The following is an 18,561-nucleotide window of genomic DNA, read 5'->3' as shown; positions in this document are numbered from 1 at the left end:
AAACCAATTACGTTTCCGTTACATTATGTTAATATATTCCTAAGATATTTAATGAAAAATTATACGTACTAAACCAAACGCTTTTCTTTTTGCCTCGTGGTAAAGTCTTTCTACCTTCAAGTAAATCTTTTTCCACCGCCGGTATAGTCTTTTCAACATGTACCATGACAAACTCACTGTATGCCACAATTTCACTTATATTTCTGGGTTCCATTGCGGACACGAATTGCATCATTTTATTCATATATATATCTCCTTTAACCAAAGTACACTCGGCTTTGAATGTATACAATCGATCTTTCTCATGTGGCAGCAAGTTGCTATTGACAATTCTGGTAAGATTTGCAAGGGATGGATCGTTCACACATCCATTCATCCACTGAACCATTTCATTTCTGTGTACCTCAAAGCGCCATCGATTATCTCGTACACACAAATTTAAAATATCCTTTGGTATATCTTCACTGCTATTACAGTTCCGCAACTCTCCGATTCTTCGGAAAATAGTCTGACAATCCGCTGCCGGTAAAGTACTCAGTGTATAGATGCTAATGTGTAGATGATTATTTAATATTACTACAGAATGTCCCGTCGGAGCGATACCCGTTATCGGACAAAGAGTAAACAAGCCATGGCCCTGTAGGGTCAATAAGCGAGAAATCGACCACTGACTTGTTGAAGAAGTATCAATTTGACTCAAATGCTGTCCGACAAATCGAATCATGGGTGCTGATAATTCAGGCATGCGTTGAATGTCAATCGGCGGAGCCCTGCCCATTATTATTGTTCCAGCTGACAGTGTTATATCACTCTGTTGTACATTTCTACTACTGATATTCTCTCTCCACATATTTAGTATTTGGTTCAACGTGTCTTGCCTATTCAGATTATGCTCTTCGGAATATCGTTGCAAACCAGAAATTAAATTTAAATCATCTCTTAAATAACCGCGCAAGCTTGCAAATGCTTCTATTTGTTCAGGGCTCAAGGACTGTAATGAGTCACCGTAATGCATCGCTTCGACCAAAAAGTTTGAAAATTCTTGTATTGATACATTAGATTGAGATGCAGAGTAATATTGTCGTAATAAGCTGACGTCATTTTGAACGACTTCTCGAACTTGAGCTAACTCTTTGCGTTGTTCTGGTGGGATCTTCTCATATATTTGATTAAAAACTTGATTTTGTGCGTCCCCTATTATGGTACCTGATGTTTTATATGAAAACACCCCTTTGGTCCAAAACGCAACCGATGCCAAATGTAAAAGTACATCCATTTTAGTCAATTCATCCTTATGAAGGATCATATGGATGGTAGTGTTTAAGATTGCTGCTGTACTAAGCGTAAGGTTTGTCCCGTTCGCAATGTTAGTCACTAGTCTAAACGTGCTTGATATGTCTTTAGCACGCGCTGCCATTGACGATAGTCGCATTGTTGCCCCCATTGCACCAAAGCTTGCTATATTTGCAGCCACGCCAAGCCAAAGCATTCGTGACTGTGAATCCGTAAAAGGATTTATTTTTTCTCCGTGTGATGCTCTATCCACAAGCTGATAGGAGACTCTGCCTGTCCCCCAAGCGGCGCTAGCAACACCTGCTATTACTAATGGAGCTGCTAAGCCGCCCGAAGCAAACAGTAATCCCACACTTGAACCAATTCCTACGACAGCAGTTGTAGTATCTACTGCTCTTGCTGTTTTTGAATCAGCTCTATCGGATGGAGTTTTGGCATAGTAACAGTTGGCACGGCCATTTGATTTTGCTGACAATACCAATCGATATGGATACAGCATCAATCCTGGTGGCAGCTTGTTGTTACTGTACCAGTCACCGAAACTTTTATAATATCGTCCTGCATTGTCGACATAATATCTATGCGAGTCTTTATAGCGTGAAACTCTAAATATTGGCAATTCGTATAGTTTATCTTGGAAATACAGCTCAACGGGCAAAACTGTGATGAAGTTCTGGCTATCTCCATCGCAACAATATATAATCATATCGACAATAGCTTGAATAGCTTCTAAAGAAGTTCCAACAAAAAAACAAAGATTGCCATTTTCAGCTTGCACAAATTCTTCATGCGTCCAATCAGCTGGATTTCGAATGGGCAGACCCATTGCTATTCCTATTGTATTCAATAACTGCGTGCCCTTAAGTAATTGAGGTTTATCACCCTGACTTTCACCACCTCTATTAAGATATCTATCAACATTACTCATAGCTTGGGACATCCAGTTATCTGCAGTTACGTCCATTTTGAATTATTTGACAAATATGAATTTTTATCATTTAATTCCACCACCAATGATCTGAATGTATGCCCGCAGGTCTACCTCCAGACTTGAAACTCGGTCGATGACCAAATTCAATCCACAACTTCAGACACCTATCAAATTCTTCAACTTCACCTAACTCACTTAGACGACCTAAGCACAAAACACTATCAAACTGGTTATTGATGTTCAACAAAACTTCTATTCCAGAACGAACTTTGCAAATATCTCCTGCGGGTCCAATTAAATCTAAATCTATCCGTTTTCTCGGGTACTGGCTAACAAAACACTCGATCCACTTATAGTTTTGAGTAAAACTAGACACAATATCATTCACTTTGGGCTCTGATCTAAAATTTGAATAATTCCAATTTACACTTTTTCCAAGATGAAAAAGTTCTATAAACACTTTTTCACCAATAAGAAACCACTTGTTTAGCTGTTGGCCAAGGAGTAGCTTTGGTTCAGCTTCAAATTGGGTCAACAATACGTGCAGCTTATTCAAATGAGCTCTGCACGTCATATCTGTCCCAATTACCTGTAAAAGAAATAAAAAGTAATTATATAGATATATTATATCTAAAGGTTATGAGTTTTTCTTATGTGTACCTAAGCGCTAGTCTCGAGTCAGAATTCGACGAGTCAACATCTCCTGAAGACGCTTAGTGTTGAGGTGGAACACGTGTTTATTTGGTGAAAGGCATAACTTAGCGGTATTAACTCTCAAGAAAAACTCATAGCATAGGATTTCCGCAAAATAACAGGAGTTAACAGGATATATATATATGGATTAGGAAATCCAAAAAAATTTCAAATGTATCAGCAACAATGCGCGAGTGTCAAACTACCTTTATTTATTTACAACTAGCTTTTACCCGCGACTTCGTCCGCGTGGAATAGTTACTTAGGTCAGTTTTTTTATTTCTATTTTTTATTTCTTGGGATATTTTGCAAATAATACGCATAGAAACTGCCCTTTCCACTGCTGGCGCTTTTCTACGATACAGCGGATATCCCTTGTCAATGTGGACAGTCTCTCTAATAGTATTTCCTTGTTATCTCCAACCTCCCATGTCATCCCCATGTAGGTCAAAATTTCAAAAATGCTCGATCAAATACTTATAAATTACTTCGTATCAAGTGTCTAAATACAAAGTTTTATGGGATCGTCTTCGATGATGACGAAATTCCTTTAACAGAACTATTTATTTTTAAAAAACTATTTTTTTTGTACATATTTCGTATACCCAACATACCGTAGTTGTAGTTACCAACCGATGATTTTTAAACATATTGTCAGAGAGAGAGAAGGGAAACCTTTTGCATGTTTCTTAATAATCAATTTAAAAAACCGGTCGGTTGCGAGTAAGGCTCATTTAATACTAATCATTCAATCACAAAAGTGCTTAACCCAGGTCCGTAAAACAAATGATTAAAAAGTAATAGTTATAGTAATAATAATAATAATAATAATATTACCTTTTTTGTTGCCATGTTAAATAATTATATAGACTAGTAATCATAATTATTAAATTAAAATCCCTAAATTATAAAAGTGAAATTTTCAAAGAAACTAACTAAATATCAAAATTTAATTAGAAAAAAAGAAAACTGCTTAGACAACGTACTTTGACCCCGTGGAGCGACAACGTAGCACACAAGCCCCAAATCGGCTGTTACTTCTCTTCTCATAAACAAGCTCTTAACAATTAGCGAATAAATGAAAATTGATTTAAACATTTCACTACAACTTTAAGAGAGTTAAATTAATAAATAGAGTCAATCTCTTAAAAAATTCGCGTGCGTAAGGCCCCCACTTGGATTCATCGACTCTCCGACACATCGGACACACAACCCGGAAGATGTCCCCCAATCCCCATTAAAAACTAGTATTTTGGTGTTATTTGAATTTATTAATATTTTTAACAATAAATGAATGGATATCTAAGCTTTCTAAAAAAAATAGTTTATTTTTGTAAGTTCAATACTTACGAAACCACTGAGTGATAACCTGTGCAGCGAACAAGTAAGTTGGTACGATTTTTGATAGGTTGCTTTCAAATTACAAGTAAGTAATAAAATGTTATTGTTTAGTTCTTCTTTATTCACAATAATTATCTCTAAACTACTTCATGATTTATCAAAACAAAATTATGAAGCTGTTTAGTTTTAAATACCTAGGGTGTAGTATTTTTACAATAATCATTACAGAACAATTTTAAAATAAACTTAAACAACTTATTGTTTATTGATTACAGCTCCATTTAAAGAAAGCTTATTATCAATAGAAGATGTCCTTACCCTACGCTGTGCGAAATTCGACCTTTCCTTTGAATAGCACCGCCCACGACCGTCAAAGAGATTCCGCCGGCACGTGTACTACGCTGCCAAATAAAAGCCTCCAGTGTCTTGACACGTATATTTTACAGCCTTTTTTATATATCTTATTTTATATAGAAATCTAGCCGTTTAAAGTGGGTCAAAATCGCGCCCAAAGAAGTCGGTTACAAACATACAAAAATACAGGTGAAACTCATATAAAGCCTATAAAAATACATACAACTTCAAATTTTCCCCCATCTACGATCAACACTTATGTATCGCGATTTCAATATTATTCTAATCCATCCACAGACACGCAATATAGCAATCGAATATAATGATTTTTTTTTATGAAAATAAGGGACGACACGAGCAGGACGAGCAGCTGATGGTAATTGATACGCCCTACCCATGACAATGCAGTGCCGCTCAGGATTCTCGAAAAACACAAAAATACTGAGCAGCACAACAATTGCGCTCGTCTACTTGAGACATAAGAATATTGTATATATAATGATTATTGTAGTACGATATATTTGGTAGGTCTGAGAATTGGTCGTCATGTATTTTTATACCCTAAAATATTTAATTTATTTTATTACTTTATATGGCAATACAACGTTTGCTGGGTCAGCTAGTTAATACATAAAATTTCAAGTCAATCTTTGTTTTAAGACACAAAATTTTATCCCATTACCCTCAGACCAATCATTACACTGGACGGAGCTATGGCTTGCTTTGAATTGTTGCCACTCCTACACTATGTGTATTGTCATCTTTGTCCATTTCTCGGAACCTTTTGCATGAATAATAAGGATAGATGATATAAGTTGGCAACGTCGCACTGTACGTGTAAATTGTGTCAGCTAGGGTATTACCGAGTCGGTCAAAACATTGCGATTTGAATTTGCTTAAATTAAGTATAATATTCGTAGAATTGATTGGTTTTATTAAATATCTATTGAAAAAGTGAAAATATGTCATGTGTAGCTGTATTTTGTTGATCAGAGAAAAACAAAAGGAGTTGTAAAAGACATAGAATTATCATTCCATACGTAGGTAAATAACAACTTATTATTCATTATACTTAGTGATTTCGTATTAGACCTTCGATAAAAAATTATAGATTTACATGTTTTCATAAAACTACCAGCCTACCAGGAAAAAGCGATTGTATGGAACGTGCACTCATTGATAGATTGAAGATGGCGGCTATAATCTTGTAAAAAACGCAGATATCCGAAATCCACTAGGTACGTTTTAAGCAACTGTTCGCTTTCAGACAAAGCCGGATTATACTTTATCGCCAGAATGTAATCCATCCAGGGTAATAACACGGGTCAACATGAAATTTGACTTTGATTGCAAAGCATTAAATTTCGGTAGTTTAGGTCGTAATTAGACGGAAAAAAAATATATGGCATGAAAAACTTTGCTTTTGTGCTTAGAAGACTGATTGAACGAAATTTTTAAAAATCTCGGATTTTAATTTTTGATTGGAAATAAAACTATTGAAATAAAAATGTTTATTATTTTTATTAAGTTTTACTATCAAATTAGCTTACAGAAAAGTGGAAAATAACTTAAAAGTGCACACTTTTACTTTTTCTCTTATGTTCATAGCTACTTTCTCTCAATAAACCCCAAATATAGTCGCCCATCATGTTTTCATTGTATTGGCCTTGATAGCGTTGTTCAAAATTCATGATGTCTTGATGGAAACGTTCACCTTGCTCTTCGGAATATTGTTTTTAAATTTATCCAAATGAGCATGCAGCATATGTACTTTTAATGACATCCTGCAGCCCATGGCCTTAAAATTTGTAAGCATATCCTCAACCAACTTTTCGTAGTTTTCAGCTTTATTATTTCCTAAAAATCCAGAAATTACTGCTTTAAAACTGTTCCAACTTGCTTTTTGAGTACGATTCAGCAACGTTGGAAATTTTCCATCGGCGAAAATCTGTCTTATTTGCGGACCAACAAAAACCCCAGCTTTAACCTTTGCTTCCGATAACTTCGGAATTTTTTTTTTAAGTATCCAAAAGCTTCTGAAGTTTCATCCAGTTTTTTAACAAATTGTTTCATCAACCCTAACTTAATGTGAAAAGGCGGCATTAACACTTTTTCCGCTTCAACAATCGGCTCAAATTTGACGTTCTGTTTTCCGACACACAATTCTGTTCTTACAGGCCATGACCGTTGAATATATTTATTTATTTATTTATTTATTTATTACACTTTTTTGACACCACATTAACAAAATATAACTTAATTACTAACATACATAATTACATGATATGGTGCAAATGGCGGCCTTATCACTATATAGTGATCTCTTCCAGGCAACCATTTGTAATACAATAAAAGAGAAAGGCAGTACATTAAAACGGTAAGAAGTGTCAAAAATATAAACACAAATAATATATACTATACTAAAATATAGATAAATTTATAAGAAAGTAAAATATGTAAAAAGTAGGAACAATAATTAACATTTCAGAATTGTTGAATTATGTTGGTGGATACATACAGATAGATTCTATCAAATAGAGGACAGATAGTGTTTTTTTAGTTGATTTTTAAAGGATGCTAATGATTGTGCTTGACGGATAGTAAGCGGCAGTTGATTCCAAAGAGTGATGGCATTAATGGTGAAAGAAGAGTGATAGCTATCAGATTTATGGAAAGGAACATTTAGTATTTGTTTCGCAGCAGAGCGCAACGAAAGCTCATGCTGAGACCCTAGTAGCTCAAATCTGTCTTTAAGGTAAAGAGGAGTGTTTTGGTGAAAAATTATGGAGTAAAGAAGGTGTAGAATGTGGGAATTGCGACGTAGACGTATAGGAAGCCAGTTAAGTTTTTTTCGGTAGGAGGAGACATGATCGTATTTACGTAGGTTAAAAATGAAGCGAATACATAAATTTTGTAGGCGTATATAGTGTTTAGAATCCGCTCTGCTATCCCACAAGCACAAATAACACGGATACTTTGTATATCCACCCTGTAGCCCCATTAAAAATCCCACCATTTTAAAATCTCCAATCAGCTCCCAGTTATACTCACGATACTTTACAGATTCAAGCAAAATTTTGACACTTTCATAATTTTCTTTAAGATGTACTGAGTGAGCAATTGGAAGAGACGGAAATTTATTTCCGTTGTGCAATAGAACTGCTTTTAAACTTTTTGTAGAGCTGTCAATGAATAAACGCCATTCGCTAGGGACACAGGGCATGCCAATTGCTTCAAACATACCTTTAATGTCATTACAAAAACAAAGTCCATCTTCCTTCGAGAAAAACGTTGCAAACATTTCATGCCTAGTCCGCTGATCCGTGATCTTAACATCATCAAGCAAATTCCACTGTTTTAACCGAGAGCCTAGAAGCTCTGCTTTATTTTTTGGCAAATTTAAATCTCTAATTAGATCGTTAAAATCTTCTGAAGTAATGAGATAGTGTTTTGGTTGTTCAGGTGTAGGCAAAAACTCCTTATCGGAATTACTTTTATAAGAACTAAAAGATGAGCCACTTTTCTGCGATAATTTTTTTGGTGGCTCAGGTACTGGTCGTGTCAGGTCGTGAGCAATTGGAGCAGAAGAAGATTCGAGGTCAGGATATTCAATAGGTTTTGCATTTTTACCTCTACGTCTTTTACTCGGATTCACCATACAAAAGTAGCAGTCAGTAATATGGTCTTTTGGTTCTCGCCAAATCCTTGGTATTACAAATTTCATAGACCTTTTCTCACCTCGATACCAACCTAAAAATATAAAAATAAAAATTAATATGTCTATTATTTTGGATTCATCGCTTAATTAAATAAAAATTGCTTACCTTCCAAACACTTTTTACAATAACTACAAGCAACATGTGGAGCCCATGGCTTATCTTGATTCCGTACAGGACAGTCAAAATATGCTTCATAGGCTTCATAGAGAACGTGAGATGTCTTTAGTTCATATTTTACGTCTCGAACTTTAATAAATTGACCACATATAAAACAAAATGCATCAGCATCGTATTTGCACTTTCGTGACGACATTTTAAGTTATTCTGGGCTTGTAAATAACACCTGATGGTTGTTTATCACTCGGGTGCCATCTAGCGGCACAGTGTAAACGTTAATACCCCACTCCCACCGCGCGGTCTTTTTAAAAATATTAAAATCAATTAAAATTTATGAAAAAATTGAAAAATGAGTATTATTATTATAACTATCACAAAAGCAAACTTTATACCGAAAAAAGGTATTTTCTTTTCGTTTTTGTGCATAACTAACTGGAAAATAATAGTATAAACTTTAGGACAAAGAACGAAAATTTTTTTGTAGAGTCGTGTAATTCGTCCGAGATGTTACCCCGTTTATATTATATGTTACTATTTTAACTTCTACTTCAGTTAAATTATAAATCTTATTTTATATAGAAATCTAGATAAATAAATATAAATCGCTGAACGAAACGGGAAGGGGATAGCTGCGCATGGGTACTATCGCGGACGCTTTAGAAATATAACTTTAATTAATTAATAGTAAAACAATACTAATGACATTATTTTAATGTAATGACAAATAGTTTAGCGCAGAGTGTGTTAAGTATGAAGTACTTCTGTACAAAGTTAATTACGTGCCAGAGTCGTTTCTTCTCAACAATTATTCTAATCTTAATTCTCAACAATAGAAGATGTGTGTGGGTGTGTGTGAGTGCGTGCGTGAGTGTGTGTATATTAAACAGACCAACTCAAACTTAACAATAAACAACAAAAAAATAACAGGCATATAACAATACAATTCAGAAAGAGACTGTACACTGGAAGTACCCGGGGTGCCGTATCGGTACGGGGGAGGAATACGACTGGCGAGCCAATCGGCACTACGCAAGCTCGCCCTTCATCCCTCTAGTCCCCCCCTTAGGGGTAAGGTATACATAGATACCTTACTTTTGACTTCTGTGCAATAACGGTCAGCACTAGACTTACGTGCCGCCATTATAATTATATAATTAGTAATAAAACTTATAATGGGTTAAATAATATTAAATTGATATATACTGATAAAATGTAATGACTTGATAAATAGTAGGTAATATAGATAGTCGGAAATAGCTGTTATCTTCGAGTGTTATGATAATATGGTTTGCAATAAAGTAAATACAGTTTCTTATTGCAGTAAATAAAGAAAATACAATGTAAACGATACAACATTGTGGTCGCCGGTGTAAGAGTATTGACCTCAGTCGGTTCTACTTCTATTGATAGGCAGGCATTTACTGTCGCAAAAGGCTTTGTTTTTTTTTTATATTTTTATATATATTTTTATTTTTAAATTTACAATATTTTCTCAAAATTGATTCATTTACAATTCCTTTTGTCATTTCTAATTAATATACTAGATACTACTACCGCGTCGGAAACAAATGGCGCATTCTTTTTTTGCGCTCTTTTCAATAAAAATATACAATATTGTACAGTCATTTCTATCACTATTAAATTAAATCATAATCTAGTCCCAGGCTGTCAAATCATTTAGATATTCAGCTGTGGAGTAATAAGATTTACGACAGTGCCATTTTTTTATAAAACATTTAAATTTATTTATAGCTAATGCCTGAACAGTGGCTGGGACTTTATGATAAAAGTGTATACAATTGGGTTTTTGAAAAAAATTTTTTTTTGTGATAAATGGAAAGATTATGTATTAGTTTTATAACAAAACTATTTTTTTTTCGCAATAATTCAAAAGTTATTTCAAAATAAAAAAAAATTTTTGAATCCAGTACCGAAGACACGCCGACAACTCCCGAACAAACCCGAGCGCGTGTGACGTCATAATGTTAGTTTTCACTCATTGCAGTTGATAGAAAAATAATAAATACAGTGTTTTGATCTATTTAATTTTGTTGTCATTATTAAATATTTAAATTTATATTAAAAATGTCGAACCTCAAAAGTTATCGTTCTTGTTTTGTACCATTATGTAAGAATACTACAAAGGCAACTCCTGATAAAATGTTTTTAAATGTTCCCCAAGATGACAAACGTCGAAATAAATGGTTTCAAGCAGAGCACCGTGATAATCCCCAAACAAAATCGATTTTTTTTTGACTTTTCATTAATAGTTAAAGTAACTGAATAAGCTTTACTCCGAACTCGGTGTTCTGGACATACCCGTCCTTTCACAATACAAATATTATTTTTACGAGTTAGTTGAACATAACCTATAGCTTTGTCGCCGTAACTCTCACGCGATGCTCTGCAATTTATGAAATAAATAATTATATTTAATGTAATGGAGAATAAATAATTAAATATTTTCATTTATTATATTATTTTTTAACAAACTTACCTTGATGCCTTGGCACCTCGAACTTCAGCAGAATTAAACCGAACGTCATTTTTTAAAAAATCGGTGATCATAAATATATCAACATCAGGAATATTATCAGACTTTGCCTTAATAAATCCTTTATCACACATAGCTAATCGAAACCAACTAACAACTCGTATTTTAGCAATAAATTTTTAATATTATTGTCTAGACACGTGTAATAGCCGTAAACGCTGTACTGTTATTAAATAGCTATAACATTATGACGTCACAACTATGGTGACCAATCATGGCGCGTTTATAGTCACGTGATTTTTATTTAAATTTCATCAATTTTTAAATGTTTATAATTAATTGAAAAATTTTTTTTTTGAAGTTTTTTGCATTAAATATCAATATTATTAATAATAAAGTTTTAAAATACATAAAAAAAATCAATATTTTTTTTTTCAAAAACCCAATTACCCTTATAGCTATTCAAATTCAAATTCAAATTCAAATATTTTTATTCAAAATAGAATTTAAAATCACTTATTGACCACCCATTCAAAAGAGACTACCTCAGACCTGAGAAGAATGGGCGCAAGAAACTCAGCGGGCTTTTTTTTTTAATATAAAATATCTATTACAATGTAATATCGTACAATAAACATTTATAATTAAAGAGCCTGAGGGTGTTCGCTTTATTCCCAGTCCGTGGTGTCATTAAGAAAATCGTTTATGCTATAATAACCTTTGCCACACAAACGTTTTTTAACAATTCTTTTAAATTTCGTAACATATTTGTTTTGTACATTTTCTGGGATCATATTGTAGAAGCATATACATCGCCCAACAGTTCGATTCAGGCAGGCAACGCGAGCACACGTGCCGCATTATCTGTCCTCCTTCGAATATTTTTATTACCTGCGTTATCGCACTATCTGCTCAGGCCACCTGGGCTAGCTATTGTTATCGCGCGCTATTGTTCGGGACTCTTTGAGTCTCGCACCTGTTACGTTCCTTCGCGGAACGTAGCTTAGTTATTATCTGTGTTAATTAGCCGGTTTTACGATCGTGTTAGTTAGCACCTGTGCTGTGTTTCGCGATTCTGCACGCTAATCGTGTGTGTTTGTGAGTTGCAGTTCGTGCCGTGTGTGTCTTCTCCGCGGGGGCCTGCACAGCGTGCATCGGGGTTCCGGCCCAGTCAGTCTACATCCAGCAAAGCTAAGTCTTAGGCTTAATTATTATTATTAATTTCTTTTAATTTTTGCATATTTTATTATTATTAATAGTATTTTATTAATGTGCAAGTGTACAACTAAACTATAGTTGTCCACTTTATTATTGTATTCCCCCTCTGCCTGACTCGGGCAGCGGGGGTTGTCACCCGCTTAACCTAATTAATAACAACCATGGCTTCACCAATGGTTGCCGACGAGGGCCTTCTAAGCGCCCTGCTAGATAAGTTATTTACGGAGAAGATCGCTCCGTTAATTAAGGAAACAATAGATATCCAGACAGCGAAATCCAAAAAATATAAATCGTCATCTGACGTTTCGAGTTCCGACGGGGAATCCGAAATGGAGATAGGTAATGCGTCCGACGCAAGTTCCGTGGCCTCGGTCAAACCGAGAAAAGTGATCACCCGATCAGCCCGTCCGCCTGTCCTTCAGGCGTACTTTGACGCGCAGGCGACCCCCGCGGTCAGTCCTGACCGCACGGAAGCCCCTCAGGCTTCCAGTGCTTTACCGGCCCAGCCGGAAACCGCTCTACCGTCGAGAGCGGAGAGTGTCGCGTCGGATGCTGACGGCTTCATCACCGTCAGTCGCAAGAAGAAGCGCTGTCGCGAATCGCCTTCTCTTGATGGCACACCCGCCAAGAAAGCCGCGGCCAAGACTGGCTCCACTCCCGCGTCCGCGCCCGCGCCCGCTAAAGCCCGCGTACCGCCTCCGACCAAGCGCCCGCCTCCTATTTTTATAGGAGACCGAGGCCGCTGGTTAGTTATCAAAAATAGGATCCCGAAGACGCTCTCCTTCCAGGCGAGGGCGTACCAATCTCTCATCAAATTAGAGACCAGAGAGGTAGCGGACCACCGCGCCCTGACATCTCTTCTTAGAGAGCTGAGTGTGGGTTTCCACACGTACGCCCTGCCTGAGGAGAAGCGTCTGAGGGTCGTTATTAGGAACGTCCCCAGAGAGTTAGACGAGGCCGACATTCTGTCGGACCTCAAAGAGCAGGGTTACCCTGCACACGAGGTGCACCGTATGCGCGGAACCACCAACAAACAACCATTTAACATGGTTCTCGTCGTCCTCGACCTCACGCAAGAGGGAAAGGAAATTTTTAATATTAAATCGGTGTGCTCCCTTCAGGGCATCCGGGCCGAAGCTCCTCGCAACCGCGGGGGGCATGGTCAGTGTCACAGATGCCAGTTATACGGGCACTCGGCACGCAATTGCGAACACACCCCGAGGTGTGTGAAGTGCCTCAGAAAACACGGCACGCCGGAGTGCCCTCGACCAGCGCAATGCGCGGAGCCCCCGGCATGCGTCTTGTGCGGGGAGAAGGGGCACCCCGCGAGCTATCGCGGGTGTCCCAAGGCACCCAAACACAAGCGTCACCCAGGGCGCCGCCAGCCGCAAGGCAGAGCAGAGAAGGTGGAGTTCACTCCGACCTTCAAACCTGCGCCGCCTCCGAAGGTAAACGCCTGGGCTAGGTCTCCTCCGGCTGCCAACGCTGCCACAGAGGCCACTCTCGCGGCCCCCGCGCCCCTCCGGCCACCGCTAGCGTCCCGCCCGGTGGCGTCGGTCCCGCGACCGAGGCCACCGTCGCCCGCGTCCGCGGCAACAGGTAACAAAGGCGGTAGCACCTTTGCCTTCATGTTCGAACTGTCAGAGCTGTTCGACATTGATGAAATCACAGCCCTGGCCAGCAGGCTCGATGCTGTCCGGGACGACCCGCCGTCGCTCCTGCAAGTTATGGCAGACAACGGCAAAATATTCCGTGCCCTCACCGATATAGGGCGAAAGTATAAAAACATTCGCGATGCCTAATTACGTAAGCGGACGGGTTAAACCACATACGCTCCGTATAGCGTATTTTAACGCCCAAGGCCTTAAGCCTCAACTAGACTTGGTGAAGGAGTTCGCTCACGAACATCAATTAGACCTATTTTTAGTGCAAGAGACATTTCTAAAACCACATATACGCGATCCGCGTATCGCTAATTATAACTTAGTCAGGAATGATCGCACCACCCGTATGGGCGGCACCCTCATTTATTTTAAAAGGTCTCTACACTGTATACCTATAGATCCTCCGGTCCTCACTAACATCGAGGCCTCTGTTATCCGGGTCAGTATGGCTTATCTTCCGCCCAACAAAAAAGTATTATACACAGATATAGAAGCATTACTCGGCCACGGGGCTGCAGTCATAGTGGGTGGCGATCTTAACGCCAAACACTCCAGCTGGAACAGTAGAGCCACAAATAGAAACGGAATCTTATTAGATTCGCTGACAGACACGCTGAACTTTTCAGTAATAGCACCCGACGAACCAACACATTATCCAGATAACGTCGCGCACCGACCCGACATTCTAGACTTTGCGTTACTTAAGAACGTAACGCTCAATGTAAATTCAATCGAGGTTTTTCACGAATTAGAGTCAGACCACCGGCCCGTCGTCCTAAATCTAGGCCCACCGGTTAACTTTCAACCACCGACGAAAACAGTGATCGACTGGCAACGGCTGGAAAAGGATCTCGAGTCTATCAAGTCCGACGACCTTGACCTTATACCGGACGTCATCGACTCGGTCGCCACGGCTCACAGTGCTATCTCTCATGTGACGTCACATATACAGAATAGGATCAAGGCCTGCTCCAGGCAGGTTCCGACGATGCAACCGCATCGCCTAAACCTGCCTCCAGAGGTCAGGAACTTACTCACACAGAAACACAGAGCCACTAGACTTTACGACAGGTATCCGTCGGTCGAGAATAGGCGCCACCTCCGCTACCTACAGCGGGTGGTACGGGAACGTATCGCGGAACTCCGCGGCGAACGTTGGGACCGCTTGCTCAGCAACCTTAAGCCATCACATGTGGCTTTCTGGAAGCTGCCTCGCGCGTTCAAACAGGAGCCGCCCACTGTCATGCCTCCTTTTGACAGACCGGGACTGCATCCGGCGCTCGATGACGATGAGAAGGCTGAATGCCTCGCCGATAGTCTCGAGAGTCAGTGCTCTCCAAATACAGCAGCCGACCCGACACACGTTGACGAAGTTGATCGTGAAGTTGAACGTCGCTCCGCTCTGAGCCCTTCAGGCGATGTAATAAAACCCACCTCTTACGAAGAGGTGAAGCTAATCATTAAGGAGCTTCACTCCAAGAAGGCCCCGGGGCCCGACACTATAAACAATAGGGTTCTAAAATCCTACCCTCGACTCTTATTACTTTATTGGTTACCATTTTTAATATTCTATTGTCTAATAGCGCGTTCCCCGAACAATGGAAAGATTCCATTGTTATCGGTATCCCAAAACCCAATAAACCTAAAGCTAATCCGAGTAGCTATAGGCCTATTAGCTTAATTAACTCGATCGGGAAACTTTACGAAAGATTAATTCTCGCGCGTCTTAATCATTACATCGCGGAGCTCAACCTGATACCCGACATACAGTTCGGATTCAGAACCGCTCACTCGTGTCCCCAGCAGGCTCACCGACTCACCGAGTACATTCTCGTACGGCGTCAACTTCACGCTACCACGGCAGCCGTGTTTTTCGATGTCGCGAAGGCATTCGACAAAGTATGGCACAACGGCTTAGTATTCAAGCTGTATCAACTGGGAGTGCCAGACAGGCTCGTGCGCATCATACGAGCCTACCTTACTGATCGCTCCTTCCGATATCGAGTAGAGGGCACCCTATCCTCACCCAGACCCATCAGGTCTGGCGTGCCACAGGGTTCAGTCCTCTCTCCCACTCTTTTCTCGCTCCCAAGTTTCCGAGTGTCCAGCTCGCTCAGTACGCTGACGATACGGCACTCTACTTTGGCTCCGCTCTATTGAACCGCTCAACCTTGAGCAGGAACATTAAAGTACTTCAAGCCGCCGTCGATGAACTAGGCAACTGGTTCAGAAAATGGCGGATTGAAGTGAACCCCACCAAGAGTGCAGCGGTACTCTTCGGTAACGCGAATAGCATCCGCGCTAAAAAACGACCGACCGACGTCATTAAATTGTATGAAACACCCATACCGTGGGTGAAGGATTACAAATACTTAGGAGTCACGTTCAACAGCAATATGAACTTCAAGCAACATATTGATACGGTATGCAATAGAGCCCGATTTGTCCTCAGTCGCATTTATCCACTTGTGTGTGGGCGAAGCAAACTTCCGCTCAAACACAAAGTGACGCTGTACAAAACCATCGTACGGCCCATACTGTCATACGCAAGCGACCGAGCTACTTACGTCGTTTGCAAGTAGTTCAAAATAAATTCACGCGCATGGCAACCGGAGCCCCGTGGTTCATCCGAAACGTTGACCTTCACCGCGACCTAGAGCTTCCGACGATAGCTCAACACTTTAAAGAGATCTCGCGACGCTTCTTTGACAAAGCGCCTAACCATCCCAACATCTTGGTTAGGAAGGCATGCGGGTACACCCCCCTTCACCATAGTCTCAACCCAATAAGACGCCCCAGACACGTAACGGTAGACCCGGATGACGACATCACCATCGCGAACGCGACACCCACACAAACACCGACACAGACACGCACACACCGCCTTCGCAGGCGTAGGCGCGGTCAACCACCGCAAACCACTGGCACTCGTCACTCTGACGATGGCCAGCGGCCCGCACCCTAGATACACCACACATAACTTAATCTCATATAAGTTGACCTATTTCATATTTAAATTGTTTAACTTGAGAAAAACTTAGGTCATTACTTAAATTTTATGTATATTATATTATGTATATGATAATGTAAGGAAAGGTTATATAAATGTTAAATTTATTTTATTCTTAGTTTCAATTCTTAATTATATATATAGAATTTTGTGTATCTACATTATAAGTATTATTACTTAATCCTATAAAAGTAACAAATGGTTAGATTGAGACTGGAGGAGCCTGTCTACCGCTGCCGTATGCATCAGAGAAAGGGAAGCCAGACAGACTGGCACCGTAACGCGTTACGTTACGAACCGCCCATAAGAAGTTATCACTTAAAAATTATTTTGTGGTGCCTATATGCACGAAGTTTATATCGGTTGTCATTACACCTTACTTCGTAGGTCCAAGAATTAGAGGAAAATGCAGTCTGTTACAATTGCACGATAAGATAACGTTATGGTCCATGCGTCATGCTCGTGAACGGGCGCCCCTTATTGTGTCTGGATGATACAGTTATCAGAAACTCTGTTTTTAAAAATACAGTTATTTATATTATAATATACATAAGTATTCATAGGTTTATGTATATTTTTATAATCGCCAATAAAATGCTACCATATTACCTTTCTTTTATTACAGTGTTTGTGGACTGATACTATAGTCAGTACATATCCTTGTGTTTTTATTTATTTTATTTTATTTTATTTTATTTGGGAAACTTACAGCCATTTTTACAAATTTTACACAACAAATAGATTAATAAATGCTAATTACAAGCATCCAATTATGTTTTTAAATTGCTTAAGCTCAGATTAATATATAACACAAACAATACTGTAATACAAAATAGGTTCTAACATATGAGATTAAGTGCTTTCTTTTTTTTATGTTAGACTTACATCGACACTGTCTTTGGTAAGCACATTCTTAGCTACACGAGGACTACAAGTAAAGAGGTCAAAACGGTCATCATGGTTAAGCTTGTTGAACTGCCGCATGCAACGAGGACAAAAGCTATTTTTCCGGTAAATAGTGTGGCTGGAATCGATGCCAAACAAAGCCGGTTTCCTAAGATTACGAGTAGGAACATTAAGATTAATTTTGCTAAGAAGCTCCGGACTATCAATGTTATTTTGGGCTAATTTCAGTAAGAACGCGATGTCAGATATGTTTCGCCTCTGATGTAATGGAACTAGATGGAACATCAGGCTTCGCTGTGGATATTCAGACATTGGTATATTAAATTTATATGACAGGTAACGCGTGAATTTCCTTTGGATTCTCTCGATGTTGTCTGAGTATATTTTATAACAGGGATTCCAAATTTGAGACCCGTACTCTAGATGACTACGTACGTAGGCGCAATAGATAATTTTTATAGTTTTCATTCTTTTAAAATTCTGTGAAGCACGGATTATAAATCCAAGAGCCTGATAGGCTCTATTTACTACAGCATTAACATGGTCATCGAACATTAATTTATTGTCATGAATTACACCTAGATCTTTAATTATTTTTATAACAGCTAAATTTTGATTTTTAATCTTATAGTTATATTCAAAAACGTTTCGTTTACGAGAAAAGTTTATAAAAAAGCATTTAGAGACATTCAAATCTAACTTGTTATTTATTAATTTACGTTTATTTTTAGACTTACTCATGTAAGGCATTGATTATTTGACATTTGCGTATTTTTGTTGCATTACTTAACTATATATTATAACTCAACCTTTTCAATGAT

General features: G+C 38.7%; 2 protein-coding genes across 9 annotated transcripts in view; one reads left to right on the top strand and one right to left on the bottom strand.

Moving 5' to 3' along the window:
- LOC126971353 (uncharacterized) overlaps positions 1 to 18,561 on the bottom strand; it is a 109,037-nt gene that overhangs the window by 57,304 nt on the left and 33,172 nt on the right. For 2 of the 8 annotated variants that reach the window (XR_007730889.1, XM_050817630.1), the window contains exon 1: positions 70 to 2,369. The exons of 4 other annotated variants lie outside the window; for them this stretch is intronic. Coding sequence is in view for 2 of the 4 variants with exons in the window: in XM_050817630.1 (XP_050673587.1) it covers positions 70 to 2,257 (2,188 nt within the window). In the remaining 2 variants the exon portion in view is untranslated. 2 more of the 8 variants (XM_050817638.1, XM_050817639.1) reach the window with 2 other exon arrangements.
- LOC126971467 (nascent polypeptide-associated complex subunit alpha) overlaps positions 1 to 18,561 on the top strand; it is a 115,545-nt gene that overhangs the window by 75,002 nt on the left and 21,982 nt on the right. The gene's annotated exons all lie outside the window — the stretch shown is intronic.

The sequence above is a fragment of the Leptidea sinapis genome, chromosome 23 (genome assembly GCF_905404315.1).
Source record: "Leptidea sinapis chromosome 23, ilLepSina1.1, whole genome shotgun sequence".
Taxonomy (NCBI): domain Eukaryota; kingdom Metazoa; phylum Arthropoda; class Insecta; order Lepidoptera; family Pieridae; genus Leptidea; species Leptidea sinapis.
This window is presented reverse-complemented; position numbering and strand designations above follow the sequence as displayed.